The following is an 18,017-nucleotide window of genomic DNA, read 5'->3' on the forward strand; positions in this document are numbered from 1 at the left end:
CATTTAATAGAACTGAAAGGAACTATGAAATTAGTTGTCCTAACTGCGAGTCCCAGTTTACACTCAACACACAAGGATGCCAGTTAGAATGTTCGGACCCATAGAGATGTTCTGTTTTCAAAAGTAACAAATGATACCAAATTATTTCACACACTGAGCAAATATTAAGATAATCTGTTAGTATTTGCTCTTAGAATACAACATTCTTATCTTCACCCAACCCCTAAATGAATTGACAAGAAGCTTAACATGAACAACAATCAATCAATGTGTGGAAGTCAAGGTATACAGTGGCTTGCGAAAGTATTCACCCCCCTTGGCATTTTTCCTACTCTGCTGCCTTACAACCTGGAATTCAAATCGATTTTGGAGAGGTTTGTATCTTTTTTTTACACAACATGCCTACCACTTTGAAGATGCAATTTTTTATTTATTGTGAAACAAATAAGAAAAAGGCACAAAAACGGAAAACTTAAGGGTGCATAACTACTCACCCCCCCCCCCCCCCCCCAAGTCAATACTTTGTAGAGACACCTTTTGCAGCAATTACAGCTGCAAGTCTCTTGGGGTATGTCTCTATAAGCTTGGCACATCTAGCCACTGGGATTTTTGCCCGTTCTTCAAGGCAAAACTGCTCTAGCTCCTTCAAGTTGGATGGCTTCCGCTGTTTCAATCTTTAAGTCATACCACAGATTCTCAATTGGATTGAGGTCTGGGCTTTGACTAGGCTATTCCAAGAAATGTCAATGTTTCCCCTTAAACCACTCGAGTGTTGCTTTAGCAGTATGCTTAGGGTCATTGTCCTGCTGGAAGGTGAAACTCCGTCCCAGTCTCAAATCTCTGGAAGACTGAAACAGGTTTCCCTCAAGAATTACCCTGTATTTAGCGCCATCCATCATTCCTCCAATTCTGACCAGTTTCCCAGTCCCTGCCAATGAAAAACATCCCCAAAGCATGACGTTGCCACCACCATGCTTCACTGTGGGGATGTTAATCTCGGGGTGATGTGAGGTGTTGGGTTTGCACCAGACATAGCATTTTCCTTGATGGCCAAAAAGCTCAATGTTAGTCTCATCTGACCAGAGTACCTTCTTCCATATGTTTGGGGAATCTCCTACATGCCTTTTGAAGAACCCCAAACTTGCTTATTTTTTCTTTGAGCAATGGCTTTTTTATGGCCACTCTTCCGTAAAGCCCAGCTCTGTGGAGTGTACGGTTTAAAGTGGTCCTATGGACAGATACTCCAATCTCCACTGTGGAGCTTTGCAGCTCCTTCAGAGTTATCTTTGGTCTCTTTGTTGCCTCTCTGATTTATGCCCTCCTTGCCTGGTCTGTGAGTTTTGGTGGGCGGACCTCTCTTGGCAGGTTTGTTGTGCTGCCATATTCTTTCTATTTTTTAATAATGGACTTAATGGTTCTCCGTGGGATGTTCAAAGTTTCTTATAACCCAACCCTGATCTGTACTTCTCCACAACCTTGTCTCTGACCTGTTTGGTGAGCTCCTTGGTCTTCATGGTGCCCCTTGCTTAGTGGTGTTGCAGACTCTGGGGTCTTTCAGAACAGGTGTATAAATACTAAGATCATGTGACAGATCATGTGACACTTAGATTGCACACAGGTGGACTTTATTTAACTAATTAAGTGACTTCTGAAGGTAATTGGTATTACCAGATCTTATTTAGGGGCTTCATAGCAAAGGGGGTGAATACATAGGCACGCATCACTTTTACGTTTCTATTTTTTAGCATTTTTTAAACAAGTAATTTTTTTTATTTCACTTCACCAATTTGGACTATTTTGTGTATGTCCATTACACGAAATCCAAATAAAAATCCATTTAAATTACAGGTTGTAATGCAACAAAATAGGAAAAATGCCAAGGGGGGTAAATACTTTTGCAAGGCACTATACTTGTGTGGAGTGTGGAGACAGCAGAATCTCTAATTTCACAATTCTTATCTATTCAAAGGGGAATGTCAGTAGAGGAACTCGTTCGTCAGAACAGGGATAATCATAACAGAAGGCTAGAAATGCAAACTAGAGAGGAGCAGACTAGCAGAATAAAAAACACACAGTCACACAGTGACAGAGTAGGAGCTCAGTGTATCTCAGTGACAGCTTCAGAGGGATCTGTCTGTGTGTGTGTGTGTGTGTGGTGTGTGTGTGTGTGTGACAGTGAGGCAGTAGACCTCTAATGCCACATCTGCGTGTGCTGTCACAGTGGTGTGACAGTGCAGTATGAGGAACACTTCGACAGACTGACAGACAGACACGCCATTGCTTTGCAGGGAAATGAAAGCAGAGAGAGCAAGCGAGAGAGAGAGAGGCAGACGTTGCACTGAGTCGGTTTGTCACACTTCTACCTTCTCTTCTGTGCAAAAGTAATGGACAATAACGTTTTCAAATGTAATTTAATCTTCTTTCACGGCTCTGTATTACTGCTAACTACACTGAACAAAAATATATACGCAATTTCAAATATTTTACTGAGTTACAGTTCATATAAGGAAATCGGTCAATTCAAATAAATTAATTAGGCCCTAATCTATTGATTTCACTTGACTGTGAATACAGATATGCATCTGTTGGTCACAGATACCTTAAAAAAAGGTAGGGGCGTGGATCAGAAAACCAGTCAGTATCTAGTGTGACCACCATTTACCTCATACAGCACGACATCTCCTTCACATACAGTTGATCAGGCTGTTGATTGTGGCCTGTGGAATGTTTTCCCACTCCTCTTCAATGGCTGTGTGAAGTTGCTGGATATTGTCTGGAACTGGAACACGCTGTCGTACACGTCAATCCAGAGCATCCCAAACATGCTCAATGAGTGATGTGTCTGGTGAGTATGCAGGCCATGGAAGACCTGGGACATTTTCAACTTCCAGGAATTGTGTGTACAGATCCTCGCGACATGAGGTGATGGTGGCGGATGAATGGCACGACAATGGGCCTCAGGATCTCGTCACAGTATCTCTGTGCATTCAAATTGCCATTGATAAAATGCAATTGTGTTTGTTGTTCATAGCTCATGCCTGCCCATACCATAACCCCAGCGCCACTACTCTGTTCACAATGTTGACATCACCAAACCACTCACCCACACAACGCCATATACACTGTCTGCCATCTGCCTGGTACAGTTGAAACCGGGATTCATCCGATACTCCAGCATGCCAGTGGCCATGTAAGGTGAGCATTTGCCCACTGAAGTCTGTTACGACGCCGAACTGCAGAACTGAGGTTCTGGGCTGGCGTGGTTACACGTGGTCTGCAGTTGAGAGGCCGGTTGGACGTACTGCCAAATTCTCTAAAACTACGTGGTTGAGAAATTAACATTAAATTCTCTGGCAACAGCTCTGGTGGACATTCCTGGGTCAGCATTCCAATTCCACGCTCCCTCAACACTTGTGTTGTGTGACAAAACTGCACATTTTAGAGTGGCCTTTTATTGTCCCCAGCACAAGGTACACCTGTGTAACGATAATTCTGTTTAATCAACTTCTTGATATGCCACACCTGTCAGGTGCATGGATTCTCTTGGCAAAGAATACATGCTCACTAACAGGGACGTAAACAAATTTGTGTACAACATTTTACAGATAAGCTTTTTGTGCGTATTGACCATTTCTGGGATCTTTTATTTCAGCTCATGAAACATTGGAACAACAATTTACATGTTATATTATATTTATATTTTTGTTCAGTGTACCTATTGCTCTTGCAGTTTTTTTCTCCATCTCACCCTTTTTCTATATCTTAAGTCTCTCTGCTGTCTACCTGTCTTTTCCTCTCTCCATCTCTTTTCCTCTCTACATCTCTTTTCCTCTTTTCATCTCTTTTCATCTCTCCATCTCTTTCCCTCTCTCCATTTTTTTTCCTATTTTCCTCTCTCCATCTCTTTTCATCTTTCCCTCTCTCCATCTCTTTCCCTCTCCATCTCTTTTCCTCTCTCTCTTCCTCTGTTCCTCTCTCCATCTCTTTCCCTCTCTCTCTTTTCCTCTCTCTCTCTTTTCCTCTCTCCATCTCTTTTCCTTTCTCCATCTCTTTTCCTCTCCCCATCTCTTTCCCTCTCTCCATCTCTCCATCTCTTTTCCTCTTTTCTTCTCTCCATCTCTTTCTCTCTCTCCCCCCTTCCCCTCGCTCTTGTTATCTTTCCAGCTCTGTCTTTCTAAGTCTCCATCTCTTTTCCTCTCTCCATCTCTTTCTTTCTCTCTGTCTCTCTCTCTCCCTTGCTCTCTCTCTCCAGCTCTCTGTCTTTCTAGGTCTCTAACTCTGTCTCTCTCCCTGTATCTGTCTCTCTCTCTGTCTCTCTCACTTTCATTTTTCTTCTGCTGCCGTCATTGACGGTCCCTGGGGAACTCCCGTTACATCTGAGTGGGGAAAGTGCTGCTAGATGCAGGCCAAAGCTGACCACTTCTGGAGAACTACCGGTCACTGTAGTCACAGATATTTTAGGCCATATTTTCCTGGCCTAGAATACAGGGTTATTGTTACAAAAAAATGCATGCTGCTAGATGATTGAAAATGGTGGCTATTGTTGCCATAGTTGTTGTAGTTGTTTGGTCTTAGAAAGGACATTAGACGGTACCTCTGTCTCCATTTTGTATGCTGATTATTGTAAAAAGAAAACTAAATTTTAAAAATGGTTTAAAGAAAGAGAATGGAGATGAATTGGGGTTTGACAAGATTTGCTCCAAGTCAAGACATGGAGTGCACACTAGGACTGAGAACGCTTGTGTTTGTTATGTGTATAAGGTATGCCTACACACACATCCCATCATGTGCCAAGAAAGCCCTTACAGGATGTTCCTAACTCCTTTTGAATGGTGTATTAAATATAGCAGTGCTTTACATAAGAATAGATTTACGTAAGTCGTTTCATAATAAGAAAAACACAAGAATAGTTGTTGTATTTATTCTAAAAGAGGTCACACTTGATACATGTTGCTGTGTGATAAACACAACCAAACCAACATGAGGACAGCAATAGCTGTTACTGTGCATATACACTTCTGGTTTAAGAGCTGGATACGCTGAGTTCCCACTAAATTTGCATCACGCACGTACACACGCACACACAGAGACCACAGCAACGACAGTGAGTAAGAGGGGAGTCAAGAACAACCACAACCACTGCAGAGAAATCACAGAGGCACATCCCCCAGACGCCCAAGGCCCTGTTGGGGGTTTGAGGTGTGCTGCATGCTAACTTAACTTACCGACTTCTGCTTCTGCTTAGCTACAGCCCAGATGGAAGAGGAGAGAGAAAGAGCGTTAAGAAACAGGCAACATGCATGCTAATGGCTCAAACGCCCAGCGGGGGGAAGAGACACGGACTGCGGCAGTAAGACACGTAGGATAAACAGAACGGACAGACAAACGGATTTTGGACAGAGTGATGCTGAGCAGCCACAGTCAGGCAGTTGTCATGGGTAGCCGTGCGGACGGACGGAGAGAGGAGATACAGGTAGAGAAAGAATACCAGCGTAGTGCCATGTTTACCTTCTTAAAGAAGGGCATTCGTTTGTCTTTGGCTAGGGTGGGTGACATGACAGTATTTGGCTGACTGACTTTAGAGGAGCGAAGGTGGACTGGAAGCTCATTGTCCTCGGGGTCTAAGCCTGTGGCGTCTATGTCAACGGCTATGCAAACAGACATACAAGGCCACCGTCACACAGAGGCAATACACAGAAGGCTACAGAGGTAACAATGAACACCTAACACTGAACAGATACACAGGTTATTCCAGCACATATAAAAACTATACAAACCATAAACAAGCCATAGCCAACTATAGTCATACTATGGTTTGACTATACAGAAAAAGAGCACTGACAGTAACGAATAGCACATCAGTAAAGCAAACATTTAAGGCCACAGTAAAACAAAAATACCATTCTAACATTTTTACTATGGGCCTACATCCTGTTGATTTAACTACTGATTGGTCAAATTTCCTGAAGTGTACTAATGACAGGTCAGCAGTAAAGTCAAAATAATGACCTTACTAATAAAACTTACCATCGTCTTCTATTTCTGTCCCCCTTCATACTCAAGCCCTCTTAGAGGTTGATGGAAGTTTGATAATACTCAAGTGTTAGAGTAAAGAGTTTGTGTTAGTGGAAAACATGTCGACCACTGTCAAAACCCTGCTCCAAAACCCTGCTCCAAAACCCTGCTCCAAAACCCTGCTCCAAAACCCTGCTCCAAGGGCCTCCTTTACTCACCAGAGGAAGGGGGGGTGGATTTCCGCGAGTTAGGAACCACTTCACCTAAACTGGTAGAGGAGTTTGCTCCCGATTTACTGCGAAGATAAATCATTCATATCAGTATATCATTCATATCAGTATATCATTCATATCAGCATATTTGAGGTGTTGCTAGTTGATAGTGTGGGATATCTCAAGCAGGGCTTGACATTAACTTTTTTAGCCACTTGTCTTTCGGACAAATAGGACTGATTTTTTACTTGTCCGAAAGCTGAAGTCACTTGTATGGTCTTTAATACCATGGGCCAAACAGTGACTGAAAATGGTGTTCTATGATGCAAGGAACCACTTCACAATATACATTCATTATTGTCACTGGTATGGAATGGAAGGCTGCTGGTTTCTGATCCCATGTATTACATCTCCTGCCGTTGTGGCCTTGAGCAAGGCACTTAACCCCCCCACAAAATAAAATACTTCACTGATAGGCTACTGTATAAAGACACGTGTGGTCCGTTATCTGGAGAGCTACTGGGTGTGCAGACTTTTGAGCCAACCCTGCTCAAACACACCAGAGTCAGCTTATCAAGGTCCTGTTGAGCAGCTGATTTTTTACAATGTGCTGTGTTCATGCAGGACTGGAGCAAAAGCCTAAAGTAGCTCTCCTGGACTCTCCAGGAGGAAGGTTGGCCACCCTGAAACATTACAACTATCACCAAATACTTTTTATGTCTTTATAAAATAATTCCCTCACTCACTGAACCAGGGATCAGATGGCTAAGGTCGGTGAGGTAGCTAACTAAGATGTTTTTCTATTTGTAAGGCTAACATATTCAGTGTTCAGGCCAGGGAGATATTGTCACGTCCTGACCAGCAGATGGAGCTGGTGTAGTAGTTTGGGGGTCAGGACGTGGCAGTCTTGTGTGTGTGTCTTGTGACTCCTGATCAGGAACAGCTGGGAATCGTTGTTCCTGATTGGGAGTCATATATGTAGGAGTTGTTTGTCACTGGGGTTTGTGGGTAATTGTTTCTATTTTGAGTATTTTCCTAACAGGACTGTTTGCTGTCATTTTGTTCATTTTGTAGTGTTCTCTTGTTTTTTGAATTAAAATTCTAATGATGAACACATCCTCTGCTGCACCTTGGTTCCCTCTTCCAGACAGCCGTTACAGATATTGACAGCATAGGAGTTAGGCTACTTGTCAATTAGGCTATTCTTTAAAAAAAAATACTTTGTCAGAATGACATGGCCAGTATTGAATAGAGGCGAATCCTAGACTATTTTGAGTGCTTGAGAGACTGTTTTACAACCGGGGTATTCGGCATTGGTTTCATCAACTGCACACCTACAAAGTATGCGGACACTTGCGCATCGAACATCTCATTCCAAAATTATGGGAATTAATATGGAGTTGGTCCCCCTTTGCTGCTATAACAGCCTCCATTCTTCTGGGCAGGGTTTCCACAGATGTTGGAACATTGCTGCAGGGGCTTGCTTCCGTTCAGCCACAGGAGAATTAGTGAGGTCGGGCACTGATGTTGGGGGATTAGGCCTGGCTCGCAGTTGGCGTTCCAATTCATCCCGATGGGGTTGAGGTCAGGGCTCTGTGCAGGCCAGTCTAGTTCTTCCACACCGATCTTGACAAACCATTTCTGTATGGACCTCACTTTGTGCACGGGGGCATTGTCATGCTGAAACAGGAAAGGGCCTTCCCCAAACTGTTGCCACAAAGTTGTAAGCACAGAATCATTTAAAATATAATTTTATGCTTTAGCATTAAGATTTCCCTTCACTGGAACTAAGGGGCCTAGCCTGAACCATGAAAAACAGCCCCAGACCATTGTTTATCCTCCACCAAACTTTAGTTGGCACTATGCATTGCAACAGGTAGCGTTCTCCTGGCATCCACCAAACCCAGATTCGTCCATTGGACTGCCAGATGGTGAAGCGTGATTCATCACTCCAGAGAACGTGTTTCCACTGCTCCAGAGTCCAATGGCGAAAAGCTTTACACCACTCCAACCGACGCATGGCATTGAGCATGTCGATTTTAGTCTTGTGTGCGAATGCTCGGCCATGGAAACCCATTTCATGAAGCTTCCGGCGAACAGTTCTTGTGCTGACGTTGCTTCCAGAGGCAGTTTGGAGCTCGGAAGTGAGTGTTGCAACTGAGAACAGACGATGTTTACGCACATCAGCCTCAGCGGTACCATTCTGTGAGCTTGCGTGGCCTATCACTTCGCGGCTGAGCCATTGTTGCTCCTAGATGTTTCCACTTCACAATGTCAGCACTTACAGTTGACCGGGGCAGCTCTAGCAGGGCATACATTTGACCAACTGACTTGTTGGAAAGCTGGCATCCTATGACGGTGCCACTTTGAAAGTCACTGAGCTCTTCAGTACGGGCCATTCTACTGCCAATGTTTGGCTATGGAGATTGCCTGGCTTTGTGCTCATTGTATACACCTGTCAGCAATGGGTGTGGCTGAAATAGCCGAATCCACTAAATTGAAGGGGTGTCCACATACTTTTGGCCATGTATGGTATATCAACTGCGTGTTGGCCATTTGCGGTTATAGCCTACACGAGTGTCGGTGGAAATTTATTTTAGGACATTGGACATGACAATGACATTAATACATTCCAATAGCGAAATAGTTAGTCTGTTATTTTACCTGCTGCGCAATGTCTCTCGCTCTCCCTCTCCTTTGACAATGGCCCACTGGTAAACAGGTGATGCACACACCATGACTTTTCCAGGACTTCAGTGCTGACCAAAAATGGGCTATAACTGTGCAAATAACTCTCTAACTAACAATGAATATCAATAAATGTGCAAATGCAGCTAGGCTCACTTTGATCTCAAAAACGCATCTGGCGACTGCATGATTGAAATACCGCTCGGGCCTGTCAGAGCAGGCCTACAATAATTATACCCCAATGCGCTCTGCAGAGATTGGGAGGTAAGTGCGTAATTTACCTCCCAATCTCTGATACAATTCTCATAGAAGTAGCTTAATTGCTTGATATTGTGATTTTTTCATGATTTTTCTGTACTTGTCCATGCGGACAATTTCATCTATAACCTGCTTGTCAGGCAATTACTTCTACTTGAGTCCTGTCAAGTGTTGGCTCCATGGCAGCATCATGATTGGGTGAGGTGCATGTTCGTTTCCGTGATGATTTCAATGAGCGAGGGGGCTGGTAGCTACCTGGAGTGGAACTTGCCCTGTTTGGCTCTCTGCTCGTGTTGTACCCGAGTGTTCTCGATCTTCACAGGACTGGGGATGAAACCGATTTCACAGCCTTCCTTCACCAGACGACCTATCCACCAGTCATTATTAAATTTCTACAACAGTGGGACAGATGTAAGGGGTTAATAAATCAGCCTTCTTCTTTTGCTCATCATCACCAACATCATTGTTATCATTGTTATTGTCATCATGGTTATCGTCATCATTGTTATCATCATCATCACCACCTTTATCAATCATATTTAACCCCACCCTCCTCCTCATTGTCATCATTGTTATCGCCATCATCATAATCATCATCATCATCCTTCTCCACCACATCATCATGTGATATTACTTTGACCCCTGACCTCTTTGACGTGGAGGAAGTCTTTAGCTTCAAAGGAGATGGCCATGCCCGGCACGGGGACGCCATCATCATTGGTGGCGCAGTAGTTGACATTTGTGCGGACAGCAAACGCAACTGGTTTAGTCTGCCAAAGAAAGAAAACGGAGAGGTTAAAAGTTTTGGTTACACAAGACATGATACTTATGGGTGTGCATATCGATTAACGATTAAAGTAAATTGGGATCCTTAACTTTAAGAAAAAAATCCCTAACTGAAAAATTATGTTAGTGGGTCAATTTGTGGGTAAAAGTGGGTCGAGTTCCTCAACAACTAAGAGTGTTGAAGCGCGAGGCTCCACTTCTCTGCTGTTTTGGTGCCCTGGCTACCAAGCTGAAGTGAACCTGTGCACATGCGTACATACTGTGTGTGACTGTGTGAGAAAGAAGTGTTGCATCTCGCTCATCTCAATATCCTAGCCTATTAATTGAAGTTGAGAGACATTGCAAGCAAAGAAATTACAAGATACAGCATTCAGATACAGATAGGCATAGTGCACGGGTTCAGACTGTCTGTCTGTTGGCGGACCTGCCTATACTGTGCTCCTTCCCTCTCTCTCCGTCCCTCGCTAGCTTGCTATGAAAGTTGCAAGTGTTTGCGTTCTCAGAAGTACGACAACTAATTCGTCTCCTCAGTTCCAAAACTACTGAATCTTAGGAGTCGATTCCTAGCGGAATCCAATCTTAACATTTAGAAATGGGAGTCGACACCGGAAGTCAATGTGCAAGGAGTTGAGGAATCAATTATAGAAAAGAAGGGTGATATGCACATCCTAAACTTGAGAATACCAGTGCTGGACAAAAAAGTTCTACTGAGATATACACTAGAAATGAGAGGACTGTACACATAATTTTGCTGCTCTGCAGTGCTTTATTCCTGCACTCAAATACAGTACACAACATTTCCACTTCACATAAGTCTTCATCAGGAGACAAAGCTGAATTCCACGGAATCGGGAGACGGCAGCGTTCGTTCCCTGAATGTAATTCTGCATGATGTTTTTTATAGCTGAGAAGAGAGTTGTGCTATTCGCGGGGCTATTTTCTCCCCCATTGTGTGAGGTGTAAAAATAACTGCAGTCAGAGATGCTGCCTGGCAGGCAGGTTGTGACTCACGCACACTCACTTATTTCTTTATCAATGACCATGCTGATGTGCCGGTTGCGTTCCAAATGACACCCTATTCCCTATATAGTGTGTTACTTTTGACGAGAGTCTGGTCAAAAGTAGTGCACTAGATAGGGAATAGAGTGCCATTTGGGATGTAGAGATTCTCTGCCCCTTCCTCTATCACCCTGCTATAGCAGGGTGATAGAGATTCACAGCCTGGATGACAATCAATTGGAGAAAAGCAACACAACATGAGTTAGTGACATAACCAACATACTGTATGAGCAAAAAGATCAACTAGGGTTGGAGCCTTGGAGTGATTAGACAGTTTCATAACTAAGCTTTGTTTTTGTCTTGTGTTTCCTTCTGACTAACAATGAGCCAACTGTACTTGTGCGAATGATCGGTAAATATAATCTGTACAATGGCTGGATCAATGTGTCCCAACATGAAATCATTTATGACTTTTCCCCTCTGGGACCGCCATTCATCCAGGGTGTGTCCCAAATGGCATCCTATTCCCTTTTTAGTGCACTTCTTTTGATCAGGGCTCATAGGGCCAAAAGTATAGGGAATAGGGTGAGATTTGGGATGCAATGCCAGTCCATCTGAATAAAACAAACTGAATAAAATGTTTTCCCTCCTAGGGCCTGACATAACCGCTTTAAGACAGAGAGAGATCGATCCAATGCAAGAGAATGCAACGAGGTCAAATCCCCCCCCCCCCAAACTTTCTAAGAGACAGCAACATGTCGTGCAAATCCAACCCCACCGTAGTAAGGCATTACACTTTCTGCAAAAATGAATTTAGAACATAAAGACTTAAAACATAGGTCACTGACAACAGAAAAGAGACAGAGAAAAAATCGTAACCTGACCGTGGCCTTAAAGAATATCCTTTTTTATAACTTGTTTGGAGAATTACATAAAATGTTATTGGACATTATAGTAATCTGTGCTGAGTCTGGCCGTGGCAACGGTAGCGGCAGTTGGTAACATGGACATGGCCCTATCCGGATTACATTTCCTCTGCCTGTGAAAGCATGACAAGCCCCTCGGCCACTGGCGGTCGACAGAGAGCCAAGCCAAATGCACAATGATACAACCCACATTAATCTCCACTGGCCCTTTGCTAAATGTTTACCTGAAGATGAAAGGTAGAGGGAAGGGGAGTTGGAGTGGGAAATGGATGGCTTAGCCTACCACTAGTCAAAAAAATATCAGAGATTCATACAGCATAAACCCAAAGTAAAACCTTGAAAAAATGTTATGCAAACACCAAAGGAATGATAAAGCAAAATCTGACTAGCCATTGTGCAGTTTGGGAAAATCCCAGAAGGGCTGGTCAATCTATAGCACAGTGTAACTGACTAAATGTAGTTTCTTTGCATAGAATGATAATTAATTTGCTAATAATTGGGGCCTGCATGGTGTGTACAGATGTTGGATCATAATTTGAGCCAGTTTGCTACAAATAATCCTGCAGCAACAGGAAATGTGAATTATTATGTGTATTATAATTACTGGACATTTTTGCAAGGGTTGATACATTTTTCTTAAGGGAAATTTAAAAGTGGAAATTACAAACTTCAGAAGCCTTTTTAAGCCTCAAATACACTACACATTTTAAATAGTTCTCCTGCAACAGGGCGACCCAATTAAGATCCTACATCTGTAATGCCCAGACTCATTTCTGGTCCCAGTCCTTCCCTGTGTTGAAGAAGCCATACAAATGGCCCTGGAAAGCACTAAGCCTGTATTAAAACCCATAGATGTTGCAACGACTGTTAGGTAAGAATCCTCCGCCAAGAAAAGGGGGCATCAAGAACACTTGGAGGAGGGAGTGTAATTCTTCCCAGTCACCTTCAGCCTTCACCTAGCTAATGGGACCCAGGGCCGTCACCAGGGTTTGGTAACATTCGGGGCTCAGTCTTGAAGACCAGGGGCTGGGGGGTTTGTGGGTCCAAGAAAATAAGTGCCTTATCTAAAGTCATTTCCTGCAATTCTACGTCATTTTACATGACTGGAGACATTACAAGGATATTTATTTCTACCACACAAATGATCCAAATGACAAGCTACTCTGACACGTACATACTGAGATCAATAAAACGAACGACCCCATGTCTTAAACGCAACCAATAGCATAGGCCAATGAAAACAGTGGCTACACAGCTTTTAGGCCTACAATATGAGGAGGAAATTTTAGTCTACCATCTTCCCAGTGGCACTCACTTATTCTAGCAGATTTTTCCAGCCTTTGTGTTTTGAAATATTGCGAAATACCTTCTAGCTGCTGCCTGCTGTTTATTGACAGCCACAACTCAACAATCAGCTGTTTTATATTTGCTGCCCAATTGCGGGATTCCCGACTCTACAGCAATTTGTAATAATAAGCTAGTGTTCCTCTGTGGCTAAATTCTGCTGGTGTAGTATTTTCAATGATTTCATTTATTTTTACAGAGAAAGGAGTAGTTAGGTAATTTGGCAAATGTATTTCAATTTATCTGCACCCCTTCCTGCAGCGCTATGTTTTCTTCCATGTTCCAAGGCCAAATAAATGAATCAACACTTCTTTATTATTCATTAAATCGATTGTGGTCAGTAACCCCATATGAGGTTGTGTAGGTAGGCCTACTGTTACAATTATTTAAAATAATCTATCCGCAAGTAGCCTAGCCTACAATTACAAAAGAATAAATTCACTAAATCAATGAAGCCAATAGTGGTTTGAGCTATATTGTTATTGAAACAATGTAGGCCTTATGAACTTTTTAAACAATGAAACTAATTTGTGTCAAATGACTTGAATAGTCTATGGGAAAAGCGCACAAAATGTGTATTCGCAAAAGTAGACTAAATGACCGAAATGCATCATAAAAGTATTCGAAAGTTCAGGAAAACATCAGGGAAGCTTATCAGGTAAGCTATAGGCATAATGTGTGTGTGTGTGTGTGTGTGTGTGTGTGTGTGTGTGTGTGTGTGTGTGTGTAGAGAAAATCTGTATTGCTGTCAATTGCTAGACTAATGATCATGAGCACTCACCTCAACTTAGATAACAGTTCCCAGTCTAATTGTGACCAAACATCCAAGCGGAGATTCAGTGAAAACAGAAATATGAGTTCCCATGCTTGTCTCAAAGCAGCACATTGAAGCTGTCCCAATTAAAACGGTGCTCGAAATATCAGTTGACCGCACATGGCAACTGCTTAATGTTTTTTTAGGTAGGCTACCGGAGCACCATTTTCATATTGACATGGGGTTTTTGGTATAACAGTACCCAGACATTATCATGCTATTATATTCGGTTTGTTACGTAGAATACTAATTCATCATTAAGTGATCTTGCGAGACATAGCACCATTATGAAAAGTGGCGGAGCGTCGCTCTGCTGCGCACCGGCAGCACCTTACCCTACTTCGGGAGTTTCACGTAACCACAGCTCTATGAACTAAGTGGCGCATTCAGTAACTACAATTCGTTTTTACACCATTGCAGCAGCGCAAAAGATTCAGGGCTGACCCAAAATCATTAGGGAATAGTGCCCCGAAAGCCATGTCCTGGTGACGTCCATGATGGGACCATCTACCATTAATGAGCACCATTAGACTGATTGCCCAGTTTTATCTTGATCTGTAAATGGGTTTTTCCCCAGTAACAAACATGTTTTTTTCCCAAATGGCACCCTGTTCCCTATATATGCACTACTTTTGGTCCTGGTGAAAGTAGCACACTATAAAATGGAATGAAGTACCATTTAGAACACAGTCAAGGAGTGTGTGCCTGTGTGGTCTGGAGAACTGGGACTACCTTCCTCATGCTCCACTGCTTCTCTCCATGCAGGGATCAATTACCTGGTCTGTGATGTCAGTAGCCCATGCTAGCCCAATCATATGATGCAAAACTCTTTCTACCAGCTGTATTTCTGCCTGCTTGAGCAGCAACAGCTCAGATACACATGAAAACATGAAATGACCCCGGAAATCGATGGAATATCGTTCAGAGATGCACAAAAACGATATAGCATTCAAAATGTGTGAATCTTTCTTTTAATACAGATACCTGTGTGCATCTCCCTGTTCCTCTCCCCTCCTATCCATCCCCCTGTTCCTCTCATCTCCTGTCCATCCCGCTGTTCCTCTCCTGTCATCCCCTTGTTCCTCTCCTGTCATCCCCCTGTTCCTCTCCTGTCCATCCCCCTGTTCCTCTCCTCTCCTGTCCATCCCCCTGTTCCTCTCCTGTCATCCCCCTGTTCCTTTCCTGTCCATCCCCCTGTTCCTCTCCTCTCCTGTCCATCCCCCTGTTCCTCTCCTGTCATCCCCCTGTTCCTCTCCTCTCCTGTCCATCCCCCTGTTCCTCTCCTGTCATCCCCCTGTTCCTTTCCTGTCCATCCCCATGTTCCTCTCCTGTCATCCCCCTGTTCCTTTCCTGTCCATCCCCCTGTTCCTCTCCTGTCATCCCCCTGTTCCTTTCCTGTCCATCCCCATGTTCCTCTCCTGTCATCCCCCTGTTCCTTTCCTGTCCATCCCCATGTTCCTCTCCTGTCCATCCCCCTGTTCCTCTCCTGTCATCCCCCTGTTCCTTTCCTGTCATTCCCCTGTTCCTCTCTTTATCTCCTCTCCTGTCCATCCCCATGTTCCTCTCCTGTCATCCCCCTGTTCCTCTCCTCATCTCCTCTCCTGTCCATCCTCCTGTTCCTCCCCTCCCCTCTCCTCATCTCTCCCCTCCCATCCATCCCCTTGTTGCTCTCCTCATCGCTCCTCTCCTGTCCATCCCCCAGTTCTTCTCCTCTCCTGTCATCCCCCTGTTCCTCTCCTCATCTCCTCTCCTATCCATCCCCCTGTTGCTCTCCTGTCCTCATCTCCTGTCCATCCTCCTGTTCCTCTCATCGCTCCTCTCCTGTCCATCACCCTGTTCCTCTCCTCTCCTTTATGTAACACAGGAAGACCTTCATTAGGCATGCAGTATTGACCGCAGCTAGAGGGAGGGTGGGAGAAAGGAAGGGAGGGGAAGAGAAAGAAGGCTGGTGAGAGTGAGTGAGGGGAGAGAAAGAGAGACAGGGATGAAGAGGGAGAGAATAGGATAGAGGGAGGAAAGGCCGGTGAGAGAATGAGGGGTTGGAGAAGAGCGAGTGAGGGTATAGGAAAAATAATAGGGAAAGAGAAAGAAAAGAGGAAGAGAGTGGAATAAAGAGTGGACCGACGGAAAAGAGAAAGCGAGATAGCAGGTTTAAGAGGAGCCAGATCTTTAACTGGGAACCCTGGCAGGTTGTGCTGTGGTTGACGGCCAATTAACACCACAGAGACCTCTCTCTCTCTTTCTCTCTCTCTCTCTTCCTTGTCTTTCTCTCTCTCTCTCTCTGTCAACATGACTCTATTTTATGCATATTTCATTGGCTAATAACCTGAAGCCTTCTCTGTGCCTGTACTGACAGTGTTATTAGACACCTGCTCTGTGTGTTGCTGTGCCCACCTTGTAGCTTGTAATCTGGCACCGTCATTGCATAAGCATGCAACGGTGGATCTCGCAACATAAATAAAGATTCTCGTATCATTTCACCCTGCACAGAGCGGGCACAATGTGCTAGCTGTGAAGTAGGAACCCGTAAAATGTGTCAAGGTAAGGTCCCCTTAACCTTCATCAATCCAGCAATTTATTTTTTTGGTTTCATAAATGAGCAGAGCCATATGGCCATTTCAGCACTGCCTATGCATAATGCAATAGATAATGAGGACAGTTTTCTGAAGTCCAGACAATTGAATATTTTACATTCATATTGTACGTAATTGGGTGACATTGATTGATTGTTGGGGGTATTTTTACAGAGGAAAAGAGAGGTCCGCCTTGGTTTGAATCTGGGGTTATGTCTGAGATTGAGCCTCATTCCCTATAGTGCAGTACTTTTAACCAGAGCCCTCTCTCTTTAACACTATCATTTTCACTCTCCCTCTGTCACTCGCTCTCCCTCTGTGTTTTACTCCGTTTTGCTGACTCCAGTGTATCACTGACTCCTTGGTATTGCTCTGAGGTGATGGAGGGCAGACAGACAGTGTTGGTTTGCTGTCAGAGTGTGTTTTGGGAACAGCCTGTAGAGATGATTAGAGCTGTGCAGTCAGATAGAGGGGCTCAAAGGCATGTGAGGGGCTACTGATGAGAGATAGAGAGAGAGAGTGTAGTACCTTGGCCTTCTCGAGCTGTGCCTGAGCCTGCCGCTCTGCCTCTCGTCGCACTGCCTCCTTATCCTCCTCCAGGGAAACATCGGAGTCTGATGGACGGCTGGTGTAGGAGTCCGCCGAACCCTGCAGAGTAGAGGGAAACACACATTAAGGAAAGATACATGACAGATTAACGCTTCCGACCTCAATAACACACAACAGAGACTAACTCTTCAGCCCTCAACATCAAACAACAGACTTACTCTTCAGATCTTAACATCAAACAACAGACTTACTCTTCAGATCTTAACATCAAACAACAGACTTACTCTTCAGCCCTCAGCATCAAACAACAGACTTACTCTTCAGATCTTAACATCAAACAACAGACTTACTCTTCAGATCTTATCAAACAAAAGACTTACTCTTCAGATCTCAACATCACACAAGAGATGAACTCTTCAGACTCACACTCATCATACACACCAACACTCACTGTCACAGAATCTATACACCATGTCCCTGCTGTCAGTGAGGCACCATAGTTGAAAGGTCCAGATTTGAAGACAATTGCTGGTAAACTAGTTTGCAATGGACATTCCTGCCTTGTTCAGCAGTGTCTCACTGAAACTCAAGCAGAAGCCCTATTTTTTGGAGAGGGGTTCTGTCAAAAACAAAAAACTAGTACAAAACACTATGAGGCCACAAATAAAGTAATGGCCACACTCAACTCCAGAGGTACAATGAATCTTTGGAGAGCATCAGAGCCTAGTTAGTGAACTTAGTGAACAGGCACACACGTCTCAATCACACAATATTCAAACCCAGAGGGAGGAGAGGCAGAAATAAATCACAACAGCTAATTGGATGCATGTTTCAAATGGACATTCCCGTGCTT

At 43.8% G+C, this 18,017-nt stretch overlaps 1 protein-coding gene across 7 annotated transcripts in view; it reads right to left on the minus strand.

Annotated features, from left to right (window-relative positions):
• Positions 1-18,017, minus strand: part of LOC106578706 (voltage-dependent L-type calcium channel subunit beta-1) — a 155,583-nt gene that overhangs the window by 19,773 nt on the left and 117,793 nt on the right. For 5 of the 7 annotated variants that reach the window (XM_014157825.3, XM_014157824.3, XM_082965673.1 and 2 more), the window contains 5 exons: positions 17,144-17,263; positions 9,821-9,943; positions 9,429-9,565; positions 6,234-6,310; positions 5,509-5,648 (listed from right to left, as the gene is read on the minus strand). In XM_014157825.3, coding sequence (XP_014013300.1) covers positions 5,509-5,648; positions 6,234-6,310; positions 9,429-9,565; positions 9,821-9,943; positions 17,144-17,263 — 597 coding nt within the window. Of the gene's footprint in view, positions 1-5,225; positions 5,246-5,508; positions 5,649-6,233; positions 6,311-9,428; positions 9,566-9,820; positions 9,944-17,143; positions 17,264-18,017 lie in introns of all 7 variants that reach the window. The other 2 variants (XM_014157831.3, XM_014157830.3) reach the window with 1 other exon arrangement.

Source organism: Salmo salar, chromosome 19 (genome assembly GCF_965601325.2).
Source record: "Salmo salar chromosome 19, fSalSal1, whole genome shotgun sequence".
NCBI classification, from domain to species: Eukaryota; Metazoa; Chordata; class Actinopteri; order Salmoniformes; family Salmonidae; genus Salmo; species Salmo salar.